Source organism: Argiope bruennichi, chromosome 2 (genome assembly GCF_947563725.1).
Source record: "Argiope bruennichi chromosome 2, qqArgBrue1.1, whole genome shotgun sequence".
Classification (NCBI taxonomy): Eukaryota; Metazoa; Arthropoda; class Arachnida; order Araneae; family Araneidae; genus Argiope; species Argiope bruennichi.
Genome location: NC_079152.1, coordinates 57948987 through 57972656, shown reverse-complemented (window position 1 = coordinate 57972656; position 23670 = coordinate 57948987). Strand labels below are relative to the sequence as shown.

The following is a 23670-nucleotide window of genomic DNA, read 5'->3' as shown; positions in this document are numbered from 1 at the left end:
TAGAAAAACAACAAAATCTTTCCAGCTAGTTAAAAAAACGATTTTTTTTTTTTGCCTTTAAATTTTGCAATTTGAAATGAAAATATTTATTTCTTATTTAATTTTAATTAACTAATTGGAGCTTTACTGATTGTGATTTCAGAGTTAAATTATGTATTAATATATCAATTTTATTTTTGTCATTGGTAAATGCTATTTTTAGAAAAATATAATTTTCATTTAAAATTGTTAATTTAAACTTTAAAATTTTAAATAATTGAATATAATTGATATCAATTTCAAGTGTTAAACTAAATTTACTGTAAAATTAAGTTACTTGTTTTTTTTTTAATTCCGTTTCATTTCATTTATTTATTAAAAATTTCAATACGGAATACTTTTAACTAATTTTTTTTATTTCTCCTATTAGAGTTTTGAAACTACTACAAATTTAAATCTCCTTAAAAGGTTAAGTTATAATTATTATTATTCTGCCGTCAAATTATACCATGATATTCGTTTCTTTTCTCTTTGATCTTAGTACATTCTTCCGCTTATCATCTTTAAATACTTATCTCCCTTTATTAACACTTTTCAATTATTGTGCCATGACTTTTCTTGCTGTTGAATCAGTGTTTTCTCTTCGGAGTTCTTTTTAAATGTTGATGGCCACTTCACAATTTTTATGATTAAATATATTTCGAAAAGCTGAAAAAAAACACGACTAGATGAAGCCTTCGTAAATATGGAAACTACGTGTAGGTAAGTTTTGTGCGTCTAGTGAATGCCACTCGAATATTCAAACTTCCCTTCTGAATTCAGCATTTGAACATGTCACACAGAAGCTTCTCCATAGAGGTGTTTCCAATGGTTCGGTGAAAAAACATCCCCTCCACACGATCCGATGGTACATAGCGCAGAGATGGAAGCATCAGCAGTAATCTTCCAAATCTGGAGAGAAAAAAAATGGGAATAAAAATTTTAGGCATCTAAAAATGTACCCAGGTAATTTTTTTTTTTTTTTTGAAAAATGAAGGAATTTTTAAAAAATACAAATAATGAAAAAAAATTAAGATATGTGCAAACCTTCAAAAATTATTTAAATTAAAAATGATAGATAAGATTTCGGATTTTAAAATAGTTCTAGATATAGATATGAAAAAAATTAACGTGTCGTTATAGCAATCTGATAAATATAATTACACCTATTATCTCACGAGCATCCCTAGTTCCTCTATACAAGATTAAAGAAGGAATAATTGTCAGTACACATATAACTTATGTGTCAAATGTGCCGACATAAAGATATTTTTGAGAAATGACTTTAAAGCTTAAAACAGAAAATAAATCCCTTTAGCTTTATTTAAAAATTCTTATTGCAGTTACTATATTTTTTTGAATTATTTTTGTTGACTCTTCGATTGTCAACAAGAACTTATAAACTGCAGTGAATGGATATTTATAAACTGAAAACTTTTAACGCTGAAATGCTATGTTAAGTGTACAGTAAAACTAATGCATAAAACTCCCTTGAAAAATTGTTGAAAAGCTTTATCCAAAGTCAGATACTGATTAAAAAGAAGATTACAATAATGATCAGATACATTATTTGAAAATCTGAGACCATCTAGGATTTTATAATTATGAAATGTATTAAATTTTAAAACTTTTTTACAGAAAATATTAAAGAAGGAACAGTATATTTATACTATTCAGAAATAAGTAACAAAGATTACATGCTTAGATTTACAACAGAATTGCAATATTATTAATAATTGTATTATTGTGCCTCGTATACATTGCAATCGTATTTAAGTTTAAAATGGTTAATTAAAAATTTTCTGTGTTTTCATGACTGCCCGAAGATGAAACAACTGAAAAATTTTGATTCTTGTTCAATGGTTTAGAAAGCATATATAGCATCCAAGGGACATGATTTTATTTTTTCGCCTGTATTTCAGAATCGGCGTGAAAAATTGAAATAAGCACACCGAAGTTTTGCTTTTATACAACCCCTTAGAATACTTCTAGCGTATCTATATCCCTTCCCCTTTGATCTCCTTCTGTACGCCACCGTCCTTAAGGTATATTAATTTAAATAGTCCGATGTTGACTATGTGAGCGTAAAATATTTGAAAAAAAAATGGTTGCAAATATTTTAATATCTAATTATTTTAACTGACAAAGGTTTTAGGATAAAGTCTTTAATATGCCGTTTTGTACCTGAGTGTAGTACCTCCTGAAAAGAATCGGTTTATATTTTGACTTTCAAATCCTGTTTCTCCCACAGATGTCGGATATAATGTTCCATATACAAATAAAGGGAACTCAAAGTGAGTTTTAATACTGTTGAACGTTTGTTCCTGAGATTTGTTCAACGTAATTGCAAAGAGACAAGAAATTGTCTAGGAGTAGTAAAAATTGTCTCTTTGGGATTACAAGGGATGACATATTTACAATGGATGGTAGGCTTTTTTTCAAGGTGATTTTTCTTATATCTTGTTTGTTCATCTGTAAGAAACGTACAGATCAAGCAATGAATTCGAATCTCAGTCATACTGAATGAAGTTTCATTGATTAAGTCATTGGTAAGCACTTTTAATTTGAAGAATTATTTTCCTTTTATTTATATAATTGGATACTGACGTCGCTTAGCAATGCATTTCAACTTAAAAGCCGTTTTGGATCAATGCGAATTTTTCATCCTCAGACTTAAATTCTTTGACGTAGCATGGCAATTCATACAATGTATTTAAAAGGTGGTTAAGTCCTAAAGAATATTGAGAACAAAGCCAGTCCATTAAAGATATAAGCAAAAAGATTAAAAAAAAGTCGTACATTAAAAGCATATAGAGTTTCTGGAATCTTGATCCATTTATCTCTTATAATAATTATTGTACTTTCATCCGATATTTGTTTCAGTTAGCTAAAAACAAGAAATGACTCTGATGAATAACGGTGCATTTTCTATTCATAGAATCTTTTACCTTGCTGATAATTCACATCCTGTATCATTTTTGTTCAGAGTGTAGCAGTTGCATTACTCTTATCTTCTCTTTTGGATACTAGATGGTGATGACTGATTAGGCCATCCCATATGTCATCCCATAGTGCATTGCGATTGTAATTAGAATGAGATGTGACGCTGAACTGTGAAGCCGCGCGCGTGAATGTCTTGTCTTTGTGTTTGTTTAGTGTGTGAATGTCATTATTAAAAGAAATGTTCCTAAAAACATTCGTCCTGATGCTTCCTGCATGGATCATAATAATCTACACACCATCACAAGAGTTAGTTTTCATCTTATATGACTTTTATAAAAAAATTGTCTATTTTTTGTAATCAAAACCTTTAAATTCTAACCAAAATCAAATTTGATTTTGAATTTCCAAGTCTCATCCCTTTCCAGACTTGCGATATCGTCTGACATAAACGGAATAGCATATTTTTCTGTGCATTTCCGTTTTTAATTTAGATAAAAGAGTTAGATGTTCACTCCCTGTATTTTTTTAAATAGCAAAGAAAAAAAACTGAGGATTTAACGGTTGTAAAGCCATAAAAAATATTACCCCTTGAAAGGGGTCGCAGTGTGGTTCTGTATTTATTCTAGATTTTAAATATCATGAATAAATAAGATATGGTCTTTTTAATGACTTTTTCGAAATTCTACTGACTTATATCTCTGCAGTGTTAAGTTTTTTGTAATACAACATTTTATACTTCAGTTAATTTTTTAAAAAAATTAAATGAAGTTTCAAGACTATTTATTTTGCAGTTCATTAGTTTCATTTACTTATAATGAAAGTAATGGAATATCATGTACCGGAAAGGATGCGTAGGATGCTGAGTTTTAACATGCTGCTGAAGCATCAATTGCGCCTGGTCCTGTAAACCTTCAACTTGATGAGCGTCTTTCAGACCTCGAGCATCTGGAAAGTAAAACAAGGAAAAATAAATTTTCAAACACAGAATATATTTAATAGGTAAGCCCGCAAAATAAAAATGATTTAGATATTTCTTTAATTAGTTTTTTGACTAAATTGAAAAAAATATTAATGAAACTTTGGGCCCTGTCTTTCATATAGAACTGGATTTAGAAAAATGGACATATTGCCAAAATGATTTCCAAAATGTCAGTAGCAACAATTTTTACATCGCCATATTTTGAAGATATTCAGGACAGTTATATATGAATCATGTCTTTCTAAAGAATCTTAGGAAAAACAAATACACAAAGTCATAAAATGTAAACAGAATATTTCTTTCAGAATACAGAGAAGAAAATTACTCAAAAAGATCCTTAAATCTCTAATAATAATAAATATGAAAGTGTGTGTGTGTGTGTGTGTGTGTGTGTGTGTGTGTGTGTGTGTGTGTGTGTGTGTGTGTGTGTGTGTGTGTGTGTGTGTGTGTGTGTGTGTGTGTGTGTGTGTGTGTGTGTGTGTGTGTGTGTTGGTGCTCTAAAGGCCAGAGGGTTGATTTGGCCTACCTTACAGAATGAGAATGTATACATTGGAGCGACATATTTGAAATTTTTATTGTACAAAAATAAATTTGATACCGTTTCAGAATTGTCTTTTTTTTATATATATCAGATCAAGACATCAATAAGATATCTTAAAAATATCAATTTAAAAATCACGCAGATTTTTTCTGGATTTTGACAAATATTTTTTTTTTCTTCTAATTCCCAGCAATATATTTTATTGTTGCCCTGAAATTCAAACCATTTGTATTGTTTCATCATATACTTAGTCTTTTAATTTTCTTTCATTGTTGAAAGCTAAAAAAAAAAAAAAAAAAAAAAAAAAAAAAAGGACCCTGTATTTGAGTAGTTTACAAGACAAAGAAAAAATGAAATGCAATGTCACCAAATTTAGAAGATAGATAAACCAAACATTTACGTATTTATTAGCGCTATGATATTATAGAAATGCTTATGTATAAAATAAACAAACCTTAAATAAGACAAAATAATGTTTTTAACGTCAGACAATTTGACGGAATCATAGACATGAATTTATATCTAAACGATGTATCTGAAATAAAATATTATTCCTGTCAATGTGTATAGAACATAAGAAAGGAAAAGTCTCTGGTTTAAACTAAATTGTACCAATATAAATATGCTATTAAATTCTTCGTGCATACAATTGTTGATAAGTGATATAGTTGTCAATAAATACTTTCAAATGTCATAAGCATCCAATGCAAATTAAGTAACACACAAAGTAAAAACCCTGCATGGTAATTTTCACCATGTTTCTTTTCTAAACTTTTTCTTCCTTTTTAACGTTAATTGTCTCTTTGTATTCTACATCAAGAATTAGAGCTCTCATGATCATGTTTTTCCACCAGTATTGCGATATTTTAATTCCAAATATCTTATCCATGAATAAAAAATGATGCCAATTGCATTGTTATACGTACCAGCTTTGAAGAGAGCGATAGCCTTGAGACAAGCAAACTCTGCAGGATCCACACCGACTGATTTGAACCTTGCCAAAGTCTCCTGCAAGGTGCGCACGTCGGCCAGGGTCAGCGCAGCCTTTCCATTCGGAAGTCCCGCGTTCAGGTGTTCTGTGGGGGTGAAGAGGGGACTCGAATCGAGGGGCATGCACCACTGAATGGCACAAAGCAGAAACAGTTCAGACCAAGCTTCCTCCAGCAAAATCACCTGAAATGGGATAAAATAATAAGTAAATATTTTAGAAGATTTAATAGAATTAGAATATATAATAAGTAAATATATAATAAAATATACATTAAATATTTTAAATATTTCTGGAACAGTCGTGAAATATTGAAATCCTTCATTTGAACTTATTGTGAAACCTACTAACTCGAATCTGTCATTTCAATGATTTCTAATTCTAATCTATTGTTCCATTTAGCTTGGGCGATATAGTATTTATCCTGTATCTAATATACAAAAATGTTGGCCCAGGGCAAGTGTTTTTGTAACATAGACAATATAAGAATATAAAATAAAGTTATAACGAAAATTTCCCATCTATCATTTAAGCTTTCAATTTTAAATTTATAATAATGAATTTAAGTTAAAATAAAATTCAACAAAAATATGTAAAAAAATGTTGAGCTTTAAAACTGCATTAAAAATGTTTTATTTCTTAATCGTTGGGAGAAAAATTTTGATTATTTGATTTTTTTATAAAATTATTTCGTATTTAATTATTCCCAGCAAAAATAACTTTACTTTTTTACTTTTACTTTGAATATAAACATGAAAGAGAATTTCAAGCAACACATGGATAATATTACAATTTATTCCAGATATTTCGATTGATCATCCTTAAACTGCAATTATATTCATAAATAAACGTTAATGTTTCTGAAAGTAAATGGACGTTTTTCAACATCCATGCCACATTTTGTATTTGCCGAATTTTCATAAGTATTTATGCCTTTTTCGCTTTTCATATAGACTTTTTCCTCGTAAAAACCCGAAATATTTATGTCATTTTCTCTTTTCATATAGACTTTTTCCTCATAAAAAAAACCCAAATATTTATGCCACTTTGTCTCTTTTTATATAGACATTTTCCTCGTAAAACCCCAAAATATCTATGCTGTTTCCGCTTTTCATATAGATTTTTTGTCTCATAAAAATATCTTTTCAATTGCCATCCATCGAAACTCATGAGAGCAGGTCAAATCGAGCTCAACAGAAAGGACAGTGGCATTCAGTTTCTCACCTGATCTCGGAAAGGAAGGTTGGCGAAGGAAGGCAGGTTCTTGGCCCACTTGACAGCCATGAAAAGCAGCCTCGCAGAAGTTTCGTAGATCGTCTCCTGTCCAGGGGGCGGGCAGCTGAAGACGGGCCCCACTTCCTGCGGGCTTACACCCCCGTAACTCACTGCAGGGCCGCTCGGTCCCACCATCTGAATACTCCCCTGTCTCTGCTCCATCATCTCCTCGCGGGACATCTCTGCCATGTGGCTGTCTAGAGCTGGAACAAACAGATTTGGTCATTGATTATTGTGGTGCTGTTCAACATTAGCGAGCTACTCTCTTAAAGAGGTACAGAACAAAACAAAAAAAGAAAGCTAAAAAAAACTTTTAAATTTATAACTTATGAATTGAAAGTAAAGAAAAAAAAATAACATGGTTATACACATAGAAGCAAAATCATGTCTGTAATAATTTAAGTAAAATAAAATGTTTCGATATAAAATATCACAATTTAGTAGTTTACTGGAGCTTTTTTGAGAGAGCAAAACTTTTCTTAAGAAATATTTGTGTTTAAAGTTAGCACTTGAAGTTATTTCTCAGTATTTAAATGAAACTGATATTTCATGTCAAATTAAATAAAACACAGATTTTTTTAATGAGATGCAGAAAATAGATTAAACAATTCGATCAAAATTCAAATAGTTACTTGTGACTGAAATGCATTTAAATATCACCATTTGCAGCATAAGTTTTTGCATTCTAAAACGTTTAGTCGAAAAAAATTGGAATTCGCGATTTTAATTGATTCAGGAAGCCGAGTCTCAAATTTTAAATTCGAGAATCCCCATCCAAATAATTTTTTAGTTCGAAGTAAAGTTTTTAAGTTCTAAGACTTTAAAATATTCATCTTTCAAGTAGAATAAGTAAAAAATATTTCTTAGAGATATTATGTACCCGTTTAGTAAATTATCCCTCTCATTTTGATTTTGTTTTAATACATTATATTCTTTTATTAACTACATTGTATATTTGAACATATCACTAACATTAATTTAATACAAAGAAATTGTGTAAAAGGAATATTTTTATTGAAGGTAATTTTTTTTAAAATAATAGCAACATTGGAAATAAAAAAAAATTTCATCTCCAGAGATTTTTTCCCCTCTTTGATTAGGAATGTGACATTTACTCACAATATTTTCAATAATTTGAGCCTGTCAAAACTACTTTATTTCTTATTCATGTCCCTTCTCATTTTATTATCTCAGCAGAATTGGAGTCTCCTTAAATTTCATATACTGAAAAATTCGAAGAATTCTGCTTTCAGAACACAATACATAAATGAAATAAACCTAAATCCTCAATTAGCTGTTTTGGTTATGCTATTATTTTCAATTTTTCCTTCAATATATTTTCAATTATTGGGAGTTTATTAAAAACTCTTCATTAAATGGGAAAAATTTATCAAAAGTTGTTAATATTGCTTTTTGAATAAAAATGCAATAGTGCCCCCCCCCCCCACAAAAAAAAAAAGAGAAAAAATTTGAAATTGGTCTGCTCGAAATTTGCTCGCATATTCTACAATAAAAGTATCATTCCTCATCCCCAAAAATAAAACTGTATATGTTGAGAAGTACTGTAAGCATCACGAAACTCAGATTTTTATTTTCAAAGTCCCGTACATGATAGTTATTTTTATTTATGAAAGAAAATGCTTTTTGGACATAGTTTTCAATCTGCTGATTAAAACCAAAATTTTACACAAAACTAGTTTTACAACAAGATCACATGCCAAATTTTATATAATTTAAGCCATTATATTTTTGGATTGCTGCATTTATATGTATTCGAAAGTACAAATAAAAAGACAGTTAACCCTGAGATGGCTTTGATTAAAAATTTGATAATAATCTACACTTTAAATGCTAAAGCTGTGTGCCTAATTTCCTTTATCCAAGCTTTTACATTTTTATCAAATTTATTTGCATGCAAAAATACAAACCGACAAATGGACACTTTGAGAAATTTGGTTTAAAATCCGATCCCAATCTACAATTTATATGAAAAATCTGGATATAAAATTTTATCTAACTCTTCACATTACGTAGAATCGTGATAATTTATACTCAGACAGGCAAATTTCTTGCGTATAGAATTCAAAATTTGATAGAAATCTATAAGTTTGAGGTGAACATCTGATATCAAATTTCATTAATCTAGCTCAAAGTATTTTTGAGTTATTGTGTTCACAAATAGTTAGACATAGTTTCAAAAATAATTTGTGTAGTTTTTTTTAAAAATTCAATGAGGTTTTAAAAAATGACCTTCATTAAAATCTGGATTTCGAATTACTTGAGTTTTACAAGGTTTTTTTTCCTTGTTTACTTCGTATACCAAAAAGGAAAAAATAATGTCTTGAATTTAATGCAGTAAATTCAGCTGAAATGACAGCCACATGCCAGATGTATCTGCATGTGTCATGTATAAGTGAAATATGTATGCGCTTGTTATTTAGCATCTAAAATATGTTTACATTTCATGTTTTGTTAAAACAGTAAGCCACAGCCTTCATTTTGATCTAGAACTTTCATATGCCATCATAGTGTCGCGGCCTACGATACTATACATGCCATTAAAATAAATACCTAAAGTATTATAAATGTAACTGTAAGATATACAATAAAGACTACTTTCACACGGCATCATAAGCTCTGCATGTTTTTCACATTTTGTTAAAACGTTCTGATTTCATATTTTAAAGGAATTATTCTTTGGATTTGGAAGTTAAAATGCAAAAGAAGGTAATTATTTTGCGAAAACGTTTCCAATTCTGAATCGTTAAAAGCACAGATTGTATGCTTTATGTTGTTAAATAAAATGAATATGGTATCATAAAGAATTCGAAAAATTCTCAAATCTACGTCACTGAGTTCATTCAGGTAAACAAATGTATAAAAAAAATGAAAAATAATATAATAAACAATAGAAGTAAGATTAATCAAATATATATTGAAAATTCAAATGCATACATACAATCTATACTTATAAATAAAGCTCAATGTGTGTGTGTGTGTGTGTGTGTGTGTGTGTGTGTGTGTGTGTGTGTGTGTGTGTGTGTGTGTGTGTGTGTGTGTGTGTGTGTGTTGGCGCTCTACAGGCCAGGTCATTTGACCTACAGCTACCAAATTTGGTACATGTATACCTTAGAGGTCGGGAATGTGCACCTGGGGTCCCTTTTTTTGAAATTTTAATTATTAATCAAAAACTAACTTTCCCTAGAAATTTAATTATTAATCAAAAACTAACTTTCCCACCAAAAAAAATTTTCCATTTCTCCCAATTCACGCACGGTGTTGGGGTGGTAACTCCGTACCTCAATGCCAAATGAGTAAGGCTTCAGTTTTTTTTTCCCAACAGTAATGAGGCTAGGGTTAACATTTTTCGGCCGATTATTTCAAACGATTCTGTTTATTTTCTTAATGCTTTATGCATTTAAAATTAAACATTGTTAATTAATCCATCTTTCAGATTCATTCTGAAGTACTTTTGAATTAAAATAACACGGAATAAAGGAAATTAAAAATTTCTAATCTGCATAGCGTTACCCCAACTGGCGTAGAAAAATTCACGCATTTGCGTTACCGTAACTGGTGTTGAAAATTCATGCATGCGCATTGTGTTCTGATTGTTGACATGACAACCATTATCAACGGATGATTTAAATTATTTTTAGGTTAGTTGCATGCTTTTGTAATTAAATTGTATTTATGTTATATATATATATATATATATTATATATTGTATATGCTTATAGTTTTAAATGCATCGTTTTTTAAGTAGTTTTTTTAAACCTGTTTTCGACCGATTATTTTAAACGATTCATTTTATTTTCTTAGTGTTTGATGCATTTAAAATTAAACATTGTTAATGAATCGATCTGTTCATGATGAATCTGAGAAAATTTTGTTGACAAATTCTTGAGATATTACATAAATTAAGAAAGATATTCTTTAGTGCCCATAAAGTTTAAACGCTCAGTGACTCTATTATCAGTAATCATATTATTTAAAAATGCTTTGTTTCAGTAAAAAATATTATTATATTAATTGCAGATTAATCATTCACACTTTAATTTAAAGTATAAATTCTACGAGGGGTAACAGAAAATTAGAGAGATACATATTACGTTATGGCTGAAGGCCTTAATAATAATATGAGTGAATTATATGACTATCAAAATTTGAAGTTTTAAAATATTTTGATGAACAATCAATTAAAGTTGGAATTGAGTAAAATATTTAATTATTAAAATTTAAACGAACATTAAGATTGGCGAACCGGCTGGTCACCAAAGGCGGCTAGTTTAGAATAAATTTACCTTAACATTACTTACATGAATCATCTAATATAAACAGAAGGTTGCATTAATAAATTAGACAAAAATTAATTTAATAAATTCAAAACTTTCAATCAAATGCTACTTTAAGAACGATAATATATATCCGAAGTATATATGAAGAAAAGAGCAGAACAATTCTTCAATCAATAAATGGTTCCAGTCATTCTGATAAATAAATGCGCTCTCCACAATAAATTCGATTTCGAATTGGTTTGGAATATTTTACATTACAACATGAATTAAGCTTATTGGAGTTTTAAAAAATCTGTTGTTGCAGCACATGACTTAAAATATTTTATTTGCATTACAAAATATATACTTTTTATTCGACCGAAAATATAATTGCATTAAGATGTGCAATAGAGATATGAATAAATTAATATTTATTTAATTCATAATAATATCTCAATTAAGAATTTATCCGTTTTTAATTTTCAACTAACAACTTTTTTATGCATAATTTATATATATCTTTTTAATTCTTAGTATTATAGCAGTTAAGAATCTATCCTAACTGTTTTTAATTCTCGATTAATTAATTTTTTTTATGAATTTAATTCAAGAGTGCGAATAATCACGGAAAAGAAAACTAATGCCAAACCTATTTTTGTGCGGTAGATAGGTACCGCATAAAAGAAATCGCACAAAAAATTCATAAATAGCTGTAACAAATAATTTTTACAACATATTAAAAAAAAATAATTTTTATCCGGTGTCCGGAGACCGCATAAAAAATTCTCACACAGAAAATCTATCAAATATTTAGGAAATAGCGAAAAAGGGCTTTCCAAATAAATAATTAAATTACACATGGATACATTTTTCAGAAAATTTGATTTCCCATTTTAAATATGGTGAAAATGCACCTAATTCAAACAACTCGTCGTAATTCAAAACGCGCATCTTCTTGTGGTGAACTAGATCAAAATCATTTTCATTACTTGAAGATATTAAAGATATTAATGAATTAAAAGTTCTCTTTACTCAGTTAAATAATTGTTTTCATGTGGTATTCATTATATATATATATATATATTCGCAAATCAAAACAAAATAAAATTATTTGTTCGCAGACATTTAGACAGTTAGTATGGAATTGAATTGAATGAAATTAGGATAAAAGAAAACATTGATTACAAAATTTTGCTATATTATGAATATAACGCATTCTCAATTTATTAACTACATTTCTCGTAATAGATTATATCAATAAAATATAGTTTTTGATTTAACAAATATCCGTATAGCAATGAAATTGAAATAACACAATTCGATTTATGCATCTATATATTCTTTAATCTCTTTCACAATTCAGTTTATCTGAATCAGAAAATGCAAACATGAAAACGAATTAGAAAAAAATAAAGAAAAAAAAGAGCCAATTTATTTGCTGCAATAACAATATAGATATATCAGGAAGAAAGATGCAAAGAATAACCATGTGAAGAGGAAACACAATAAATACATTTTAACATGTTAGTGCTTATAGGCATTCAAATTATATGGGAATTGCATCATATGACATGCATAAGGAAAAAAAAGTTTAATAATGATCATCTGGATAGACCAAGAGATCTAAAGTTATCACCGCTTTAAAATTTTAATTTGAATCTTAATTAAAAAGAGATTTAAAAGATTTTTCCTCGATAACTTCAATGCATATTATTGCACACAAATAGTTTTATTTTTAAGCCACTGTTCATATTAACCCTTTCTAGGGCCGTGGGAAGTATGCTTCGCACCAAATTTATCAATCTTTGTATGAAATTATGTAGGTTGGCATAAGTTCTGACTAATTTTTTTAGAAAGACAGAAATTTAGATACATTAGTTCTTTATCTTACACAAAATGATGTGTCTTGATTCGTTACTTAATTATTAATTAACCAAATTAAATTTATCTAATAAGCTAAATGAATCCCTTTTCTTATTCTAATTTTAAGCCTCAAAATATTTTAACATAATATGACTAGAAAAAAATGGCCCTTTAAGCGGTTAAGTTAATAACACTTCATCCTCCACAGTGAATTAGATTCTTAAAATTTCTTCTTTTCAATTTTAATGAATATTCGTCTAAAAAATTTTAATTATCTAATAAATATAAACAAATCATAATTATATGCAAACCTCTCTCTCTCTCTCTCTCTCTCTTTTTAATATATATTTTAGTATTTACTTCAGTCTCCATATATTCGTAATTTCTCTTTCTAATTTAATTTTACTTTTTCAAGTTCAAATATAATATGTACATTTCTGGACTAATATAGCTTCTCTTTCTAAATAAACACTACATTAAATAACTTAGCGGTATTACTGCTTTAAACACTTATTAGCTGTATCTAAGTGATGAAATTTCTTTTGTTTTCGTTGAATCGGTGCAATTATATAGTAAAAAAAACTTCAAAACTCTCATCACTTTTTACAGTGCTTCAAGAACAATAAGTTTGAATTGTTAAGGTTTTTAGCTAGTTTTTTCCCCAAATAGATCTGCAAAAAGAACGACATTAAAAAAAAATATATCGTTTTCACTTCGTTAGATTCTATTAATGATACGACCCAAAATTGAATTCATTTCAAATCTATCCAGCGTGAATGTAATTAGTTATATCAATTAAAACACAAAAAAGCAGTAGTTTTTCTCTTATTAACTCAATACGCCTCCATAAGCCTTATCCCACACCAAATACATTTACTTCGATTACAACGCTAATTTAATGCGACTTGGATAATTTGATTTCTTCGAAACCGTTGAAAAAATATCCCCAAGCCACTAGTTTCCGAAATACCTTTTTATTTTTTTTTATCTTAAAAAAAAAGAAGAAAAACAATTGCATATTTTTGAGAAAAACTGTCTTTTCATTCAATTACCGAACGCAATGATGCAAACATTATGTCAAAAAATGTTCCTATTCCCGCCTGAGCCAGGAAAATTCTTTTTAGTCAATGCAGATAAAGTTTTTTCATAACGAATGGCAACAGCTGATTTGCACAAAAGAACAGACGTAGGGGAAAAAATTTATTCCCGCCATAATATTTTGTGCGTTCTAACTCAGTTTATTGCTTTATTGTCTTAAGAAATTTAATTTTCCCTGAGTCTTGGAAAAAAAGTAGCTAAAAAATTCGTTTTTCTTCCGCTTTAATAAACATTTCTTTTAGAGTTTCTTCTCGTTAATTTCTCGCTGTAATCGTGTTTCTAAAATATTAACTTATTTTTTTGGCCACAACTGCTTTTTTTTTTTTTTTTTTTTTTTTTTTTAGTTAGGAAAAATTTCTTTTTTCTTAAATCCTTTCTATTTCTTTACAGGTAGTGAATTCATTAGGTTTTTAATTCTTTTTCACAATCGTGAGCATCTATGCATGGATATATACACCGGAGTTAGTTTTTGTACAGCTTAATTGCATTAAAGTCGGAAGACTGCATTCTTTTTGTGTTTTTACATACTTTATTCATTATTTTATAACTTTTTTGTGATAAAGCTTAAAAAATGAAAAACCAGAAAAAAAATATTGCGGCGTGCGTATATTTCTTTATTTCCTTTTTTAAAAAAGCTTTATTGCATAAATAAAATAAATTTTTTATTCCATTGAATTCAGATAAAAAGGTCAGTTTTTCAATTATCTTTTAGAGAATTAGTTTTTATTTAAAATATCACAAATATTTTTAGTTACCTTTTTGCGCAATTTTTTCTATATTTTTACTTATAGAGAAGATTTTAACCACGAATTTTATGCCTGCTATTAAAAAAACATGGAAGAGGAATTTGAAAAATTAACATCAGTAATTATTTTGTCTCCTAGATTATATCCAAATCCTTACGTAATAATTTGTAATTGAAAAAGGCGAAGAGAATGTGAGGAAAATGAATTTTATTTCTATCTCAACAAGTTTTATCTCTATTTTTAGATCAATAAATTGATTGTTAGATTTTTCATTACTCATTTTAAATTCAGAACTTCAAATCAAGAATTCGTATTTTCGATCTCCTCCCCGCCCTCTAAAAATTGAAACCTATGAAATATCACAAAAATAAAATGACACTAGTCTTTTTGTGACTTAAATTTTTTAAGAAAAGTGATACATCAGAATTCATAGTCCTTAGCAAAAGAAATGTATACGTATATATGAAGAAAAAAAAAATAGTTCTAATTTTGAGGGGGAAAAGTGGATTTATAACTGATAACGTGAATCAAATTATTACTACTTTTTTAAGTTTCAAATAAAAAAATTCTTATTGTTGAAGAATCGAATGAAGAAAGATAATCAATAGATGCAAATTAATAGCAAGAAATGTATTTAAAGTTTTTAAAAAATTAAACCATGAAAATTATTACAAACATGTTAAATTGCAAGTGATGGAAAACTTCACTACATGATCCAGTTTATTATATGTTTGGTAATAAACATACCAAAAGGCCACGTAGCTGTATCATACGAATAACTGATTTTTGTAGCTCTAATTGCTCTGGTGCTGCAGGTTTGGAGAATAGAGTGCCGATTCATCTAAAAGTGCGCTACTCGGTTTGTATTCAACAACTCTTGTAACAAATAAGCATTGGCCAAATATAAAATAAAAATAAAAATACGATTTGTTCAAAGTAATGCCATTTTTAGTACTGACAAGTATATCAATATATCTTCGTTTTTTTTTTTTTTTTTTTTTTTTTTTTTTGCGTGATGTGCGTGTGTTTGAAGAAAAGTATATTTTTTAGATGACTTAGATCCGTTAAAATTTCTTTTTTAAAAAACTCTATTTCTTTAAACCAAGTATTTTGTACTAATTTCGGAGCAACTATTTCATTTCTATTTGATGCATTTAAATTTCAAGGACAACAGATGAATAGAAATCAGAAAGACAACCGAAGATTTTAAAAAGAAGATATGAAGTGGTAAATAAGTTAAGAATATACACCTAAATCCTTACAGGATATATTAGTAACATGAATGATACATTAATTTGTATAAAAAATGTTATATTAATTTGTTTGTAAAATAACATGAAGGATATATTAATTATTTTGAATTCTAACATAGGGTTGATAGTACGCATTTTCTCTGTTTGCTAACCTTTTTTCTTATATTGTCAAGTCTTTTTTCAGGACATATTTCCGCCAGCAGGAAAATGGTGTGCAAAATCAGTAATTAATGGGATGTCCATATTTCAGTAGAAAGTAAATGAAATTGGAGACAATCGTCATATATCGCAATTTTTTTCCACATTTTTCGTCACACCAAAATTTTGGAAAATACTTGAAAACTGAGAAATTTCGAAATCATTCTTTCTCCTACTTAGAATTATTGAAAACTCCGTATTTATAACAGAAAAATACATTAAACGCGTAAATAAATCAGCTTATTTTCTTTTTTAACCCGCATGTAATGCAAAACATTATGACCCTATAGTAAAATTACTCACTTATGACCCTTTCTATAAATTTACTCAAACTAAATAAAATCCAATGAAATTTTTTTTAAAAAAAACGAATTAGTAAATCTTAATCATTTGCAATGATTAAGATTCACTTGATTAATCTAACAACATTCGCAATTGTGGAATATCGTGATAACCTCTTAAGCGAAGGACTAATTTTATAATATTTCTAATTTATTTTAAATTTACTTGGATTTGTTTTATGCGTGCGTGTGTGTATGTGTGTTTTGAATACTTGTAAACAGTTTTCTTCTGTGTGAATAATTGTATATTTTTCTATACCCTTTCTGGTTCTTATTTTATGAACAAAATTATTTTTTTCCGTGTTTAATTTATATCTTGAAGAATATTTATTAAAAGAGAATAATATGTTTAAAAAAAGCACCCTTCACTAGCAACAATAACATTACTAATTGTCATATGCTAGAAGTTATAATAAAGACAATAGCAGTCGTAAAATCACAGTATTTTTTTAATCAATTTCTTTTTTTGGGAATTGAGTTCCCAACAGGAAAAACAATGAAGGTTCTGCACTTTAGAAAGTAAAATCAATGTACTCAACAATCATTCTTGTGATAAAACGTTCTTACATATAAAAGTGACTGGGATTATGCTAAAAAATATTTGAAATAATTTGATAACTGATTTTGTTCATATTTTAATTGCCAATAATTATTTATACTTCATGCATTTAAACAAATTTAAGTCATAGATTGCAGCGCATAAGGAAGTAAGAGGAATCCATCCTAATTCAATACTTTTTTAATTAAAATATGATGAATTTTCATAAGATCATGGGTATTAATAAAATAAAATAAGAAACATTTTATAGGAAAAATACTGGAATATAAAAATGTGTTATTCAGCACAATCCAACACCACATATAAAATTAAGACGTCCAAAAAAAAGTTTCTTTTTTCGTATTTGATTTTATATTAAGCGAAAAACTGTAAAATTTCTTCAAATATTGTGGAACGGAATTTTAAATTATTCTCAGAATTTTAAAATATTGAATATATTAGTAAAATAAGAATTAGCACCTCTGTGTAGCTAAAGACGAATGAATCACATATATTTGTTTAAAACATAAAGCCGTTCAAATTCGATAAAATATTTCTATTTTCGAGGGGGAAAAAAGTGGATTGAAAGATGTTTTTACCACTATTCCATCTTTTCATAGTTCTTGTAAAAATATATAACCATTTTCGTATTAAACATATTTTCAAACAGATATGTAGTTTTTAAATATTCTATGACGAGGCCCACTAACAAAAAATTTGTTTGAATTAAATCCTTGTTTATAGGGAGATTTCATCAAGAATTATAAATAGTATCAAGCCCGCTAGTCTAAAATTGTGGTAAAATTTCTTTTTAAAAATGTGACGCATAGCAAATTAATTTAAAATAGTTGGCTAAGTTATAAAATATCTAAAAGGAATAAATAACAATTTGAGTGACTAATAATTTAAAATGATAAATTTTGGAGTGATTATTTTAATAAATATTTGGTTGATTCAAAATGATTTATTTTAGTTTGATAGTAAAAGGTTTTAAAAGCGGAAAGAATAATTTTTTTCCTTTTAAAATCAGAATTAAATACTCGAGTAAGTGAAACGTGTATTTAAAATATTTCTTTATCTCATTTTTAACACGATAACAGGAAATCATGCTTTTTTTAAATTTTTTTACATTGCGTTTTCAGCATAAAATCATTTTGAGATAAAAACAAAATATAATTTTTGGTAGGATTTTTTTTTTTTTTGCTTGAAATCTACAATTGCTTTTTTATTAAACATTTCATCAAGTTCTAAAAGATATTCTTTTGCATGAAAAATATTATGTGCTTTAATACATTTCATATAAAACATGGTATGAAAACATTATGTAAATTTTTGATCAGTTTACAGATAATTTGCTTCCATTCTAATAGCGCTTTCATTCTACTAATAAATCACTATTTATGTCCGTTGTGCAAGCAAGAAAAGAAGCACAAAATATTTATTTGAAGCGAAGTAAAAGCAAAATAGTTTTGTCAAAAATATTAATAAATAAAATATATCCTCAGGAAAGTTAACAAAAAAAAATTGAATAAATGATATGTAAATTATGCAGTTTAGATGAAGAAACTGAATGTAGAATATGGAACAAAAGGCCCGCAGCCGTACAAATACATGCATTAATTTTGGAATCAATTTATTTTCTCAAAATAACGTTTAATATAATATACAAAAATGTAAGATAGTGAAACTATTGTTGATACTATAACTTTACGGAAAAATGTTTAAAAAAAAAGATTTTTTAAAATCTTTACAAAGAATATTTTTACATCTTCATAAACAAGCTCAAATATTTTGATAGACATATTATGGTTAACTCAAAGTATTTCTTTGTTGTGATTTCAAGTGTAATTTCAAGTGATTTCAAAACTTGGTTCATCACTTGTTCACATACAAGCAATTAACCCATAGTTTACAATGATGTTAATTCATATCCACGTGATACATGATAAGTCGCAATTATTCAATTTGGAATTCACTGAGCAGTTTCACAGTGAAGCATAGCATTGAAAAATCATATTTTTGGGCTTACTTTGTACTTTTAAAGATAAAAATCAACAAATGAGACTTGGATAGGCGAAAATAATTTTTATGCTTTGGGCGCTATTTAACTCTGTTTTGTCTCTGCCTATTTCAGGAAAAAAATCTGTAAATTCACAGCAGTAGCGTAAGACAACGTGTAGTGACTTCTTGTGCATGTTGACGTTTAACATATAAATGTAACGGGAATAATATATATCATTTTGAATAGTCTTTCCTTTTAAGAAAATTCATTTATTTACAAGTCTTGTATATTTAAAAACCTTAATCTTAGTTTTTTTTTTTTAATATAGAAATATTTTTTGTATTCTATCACCCCCCCCCCCTCCCCTTGATTTGAACAACAATGATAACGAATTAAATCATCAAAATAGTCTCTCTCAACCGAATCTTCTCTTTACCAGAACTGCCTCTTTTAATGAACACATTGTCATTTGTAATCAAGACTTTCTATTTCATAATCAATTAATAGCGTACTTCATTCATCTGATGAACCTTTTTTTTTTTGTAAGTCTCATTGGTTTTATTAGCTGATAGGAAACTCACTCGGAAAACCAAAATGAATTTCATCAGATGCTTATCGAGCAAAATATATTTTAGGACGAGAGTGAAGGAAATTTTCAGTAAAATAAACTCAGAAAAAGTTCCATTTATAATCTAAATAAGCTTAATCATAACTCATAAATGTTCTGAAAAATATATAAATATCTTTATTAATCACGATTTGATATTCTAAATATGACTAAAGTTAGATGTTATAGACGTTATGAAAATGGAGATAATTATTTTTATTAACATAGGTTTTATAGAAAATAACATATTTAAATAAAAAAAAAATTGGCTACTATTTTGTATCGGATAACATATTACTTAATTAATACAATTAATTTTTTTTTAACTAAACAATTTTTAAATCGCAACACTTAAGTTTTTACTGATGATTTTTTTATGATACACAAAATATTGCTGACTAAAAGGGAATTTAAAAGACATAATTATTTTATTTTAGTTAGAACCATTAGGGAAACCTAGAAAATAAATATTAAGGAAATAGAAAATTAAATAGCCGACTTATAAACTTCAATAATAACATTAAAAGTGTTAAAAGGAACATATGAAAAGCTTTCTTTGATTTCGTGAAGCGAAAATTCGATGTTCTGTAACATAATTTTTTAAATGAAAAATACTTGAAGTACTCGAACTTTTTTGGGGGGAAAATGGAACATTTAAAAAAAAGAGTAAATGTTAAGATAAAACACTTGATTATCATTTTGATTTTTACTTTATAATTTTTTGAACAAAGTAATTTTGTCCCCATTTAACTAAAATTATCTTTTCTTTATAATTAACAAATTTTTAAGTACAGATTGTATTTATTTGTTCGCCATTTATCACAATAAATTTCAATGGTACTTTTTAAAAAAGTTATTCATAATGTGGCCTTTTAAAAATTGGGTGCAGATGCAGTGTTTATGTACTCTCCCCAATGGTTTTGGAGACACGTCTGACATTTCTTGAAAGTTAAATCTAGTAGGAATGTTAATACTGCATATAATTCTGAACTTTTATGACAAACTAGTTAAGAGCATTTATAGCATCACAAAATTAACTTTCTTCATTCGTTAGTGTAAAATATAAAATACTTTACATTTGAAGAAATTAAGAAATGGCATCTATTTAATACTAATATTTTACAAAGAAAAATATTTGGTTTGATACATGCATATATGGGTGTAGAAATTTTTTTAGATGCTTTTATTAATAGACTTAATTTAATTTTAAAAATTAAATCGCTGTAAAATAAACATATCCTCTATGTTCATCAAGTTTGAAATTTTTTCGGGTTTAAAAAAAAAACCTCTAAAAAATTTTTTTATTTAAAGTTTTTAATCCGTTTAGTTTTTTAAAAGCTTTTTCCAATGTGAAAATTTCTAAGCTAACAATGCTTCTCGTAAATCAATACAAAACGAACAACAACATAACCTCAATAGAATAAAATTACCAATATTTAATTTAATATAAATTTAATGGCAATCGAAATGTGATTAATATTTAAAGAATCAGGCCCGTATAAAAAATTATTTGTTTAATGGATTCTAGTTCTGTATAACCAGCTATAGAGCTAACCTATCTCAGTACTGAGTGTATTAACGAGCACAGTATCATTTTCCTAATCATTAACTATATAATACGACATTAAATTTCACGAATTCTCGATTTCGGTAGACTATCTCGGCTGCGGGCGAAAAGTGCTGAATCAACAAAAAGAAAATCAAAATAAATAAATAAAACAAATAAAAGCAACAAAAGAATTTCTTAGGAGGGGTAAAAAAAAAGGGCAGAGGGGGTTTGAAGATATTTAAATAAGGAAAGGAAAATCCCGAGGAGGATGGGAAGAGGGGGTGAGGTTGGATTCCCCTTACCTTCCTTGTGCTCGTGATCTCTCTCGATCTTGGTGCGTGCGGCGGCATCCGCCAGCAGGTGGTGGACGCGGTGCGGCTGAGGATAAACGCCGACCGCCGCCACGGTGGCGGCCACGCCGTCCCGCAGCAACCGCTCCGACTCCATCTCGGACAGACTCTCCGGTCGGATTGTTGCCGTGTTCCGGGGCTGACGCTCGTTCTGCACCGCTACGCGAGACATAAAATGGAAAGGAATTAATCAGACAGCAACAATGGCTTAAATCTCTTCCACGAAGCGCATTTGCAGCACGATCCAAGAGTTAACAAAACAACTGCCATGCATTAATTTAGCAAAATGTATTGATGATTTACCTTCTCGAAAGTCATTGGAGATGACCAGACATATCTAAATGCTCAAAAAATAACTGATGCAGAACAAATCCTCTTCATTAAATTACAATTTAGATGCGAGAATCGTCTCTTTAAACATTTTTTTTTAAACTCTTGAATGCAAAGAAGAACCAAGAAATTCTGATATTATTTCTATTCAAAGCTAACATATGACATCACAGGATAGTGCTAGTAAAAATAATTAATTGCAATCTTGATAATGCAATGCGTTAAAATCGCTGTGTTAAAATCAAGAATTATTCGATTCCTCATTATTAGAAGAATGTGATCTTAACCATTTCACGTTCTCACAGAGCATCTTGTTAGAACGAGTGCTAGAGTTGACGCAGCAATGTCTTTAGGCATAATGCGGTATAAAGAAAGAGAGCCACTATCTTTGTAAGCACAATTTTGAATTTTCATTTGTTGCTACCGTACAGTGTTAGTCTAAAGCTTTTTAAATATTATATATATATATATATATATATGCATGATGTGCCTGAAAAACAGAAAGTTATCAATCTAAGCAGAAATATTTCTCACCCTCACAAAGTATGATATCTTAATGTATTATGACATTATATTGACGTATAGCTACTTGTTCGAAACGATTCTTCTTCGAAAAGAGGCTTCTTATACTGTGGATTCCGACCCGATATGGGATGTGAAAATACTGATATCATATACTGTGTCAAATCCATCAATATTAGTAAACAGCAACAATTAGGAAAACTGGCTTGACTTAAAACAATTCAGTTAAATTTTGGAAATAAGCATATTTAATAAAAAAAAATGTCTTTATTTTTTAGCTTTTTTTTCACATTCATATTTACATATTTTAGGTCCAAAAGCAAATGTTGTTAATAAATAACCATGTTTTTTCTTCAGACAAAAGTGTTTTAAGAAGATCTGCATTGAAGCATAGAGTAACATTTACAGACAACATTTTTGTCTAACGTTTAATTTCTTTATTATTCATAATATCTGTACATTTCGATCACTTATTCGTACACTATAATTAATGAAACGTCATCATTATTGTTGTTCAGCCATCATGCAGCTATCCAGTGATAGCCGTTCAGTTCAGGACTGATGTTTTCCCTTCCTACCAAAGTCCCTTCCTACCTACTTTCCTTCCTTCCCTTTCTACTTTTTTTTTCCCCACTCACAAGGATTCGAGAGAAATTTAATTTCCCGAGCGACGTACGTCTATTTCCTCTTTATAAAAGAAATGAAAAATGAAAAAAAAACAGACATTTTTTTTTTAATTTATGGGTTTAGACCACCAAGTCTTAATGGTCTAAATCAAAGAAAGGGTCTGAATCAACGAAATTCTATAATTATCATTTTAAAACTAATCTTTAAATCGTGTAAGAAATGTTTTTAATTTTTACAACTGTTTATTTTGTTATAAGGCTTTTAGAAGATTTTGGACTGATAAAAATTTTAATATTTTTTTAGTTTATTTTATGTACAGTTATTCATTTCATGAGAGGTTTTAACAGAAATACCTCCATCAGATAAAACAAATGATCAGGATAAGTTTTTTTTTAAAAAGGAAAAGAAAGAAAGAAAAAAAAAATTGCCTAAAGATTTAGGCGTATTCATTTTATATTTTGAATTCATTATAAAAATATTTAAATATGGTAAGTAATATTTATGGTAACTTTTCAGTCAAACATAATTCTCAGAATAATGTTTTATTTCCCAGAAATCATCCCGTTTTCTTTTCCATCATGCAACTTTTGCTATTATAACTGTATTGATGAAAGAAATAATGTTA

The 23670-nt window shown here is 28.3% G+C and overlaps 1 protein-coding gene across 2 annotated transcripts in view; it reads right to left on the bottom strand.

The window, feature by feature from the left end:
- Positions 1-290: 290 nt before the first annotated feature.
- Positions 291-23670, bottom strand: part of LOC129961611 (photoreceptor-specific nuclear receptor-like) — a 57625-nt gene continuing 34245 nt past the window's right edge. Inside the window, exons 4-8 of one of the 2 annotated variants that reach the window (XM_056075115.1) lie at positions 21519-21725; positions 6694-6947; positions 5408-5654; positions 3801-3906; positions 291-930 (exon numbers count right to left, since the gene is read on the bottom strand). In XM_056075115.1, the coding sequence (XP_055931090.1) occupies positions 798-930; positions 3801-3906; positions 5408-5654; positions 6694-6947; positions 21519-21725 (947 nt within the window). In that variant the 3' untranslated portion in view covers positions 291-797. The remainder of the gene's footprint in view (positions 931-3800; positions 3907-5407; positions 5655-6693; positions 6948-21518; positions 21726-23670) is intronic. The other variant, XM_056075117.1, reaches the window with a different exon arrangement.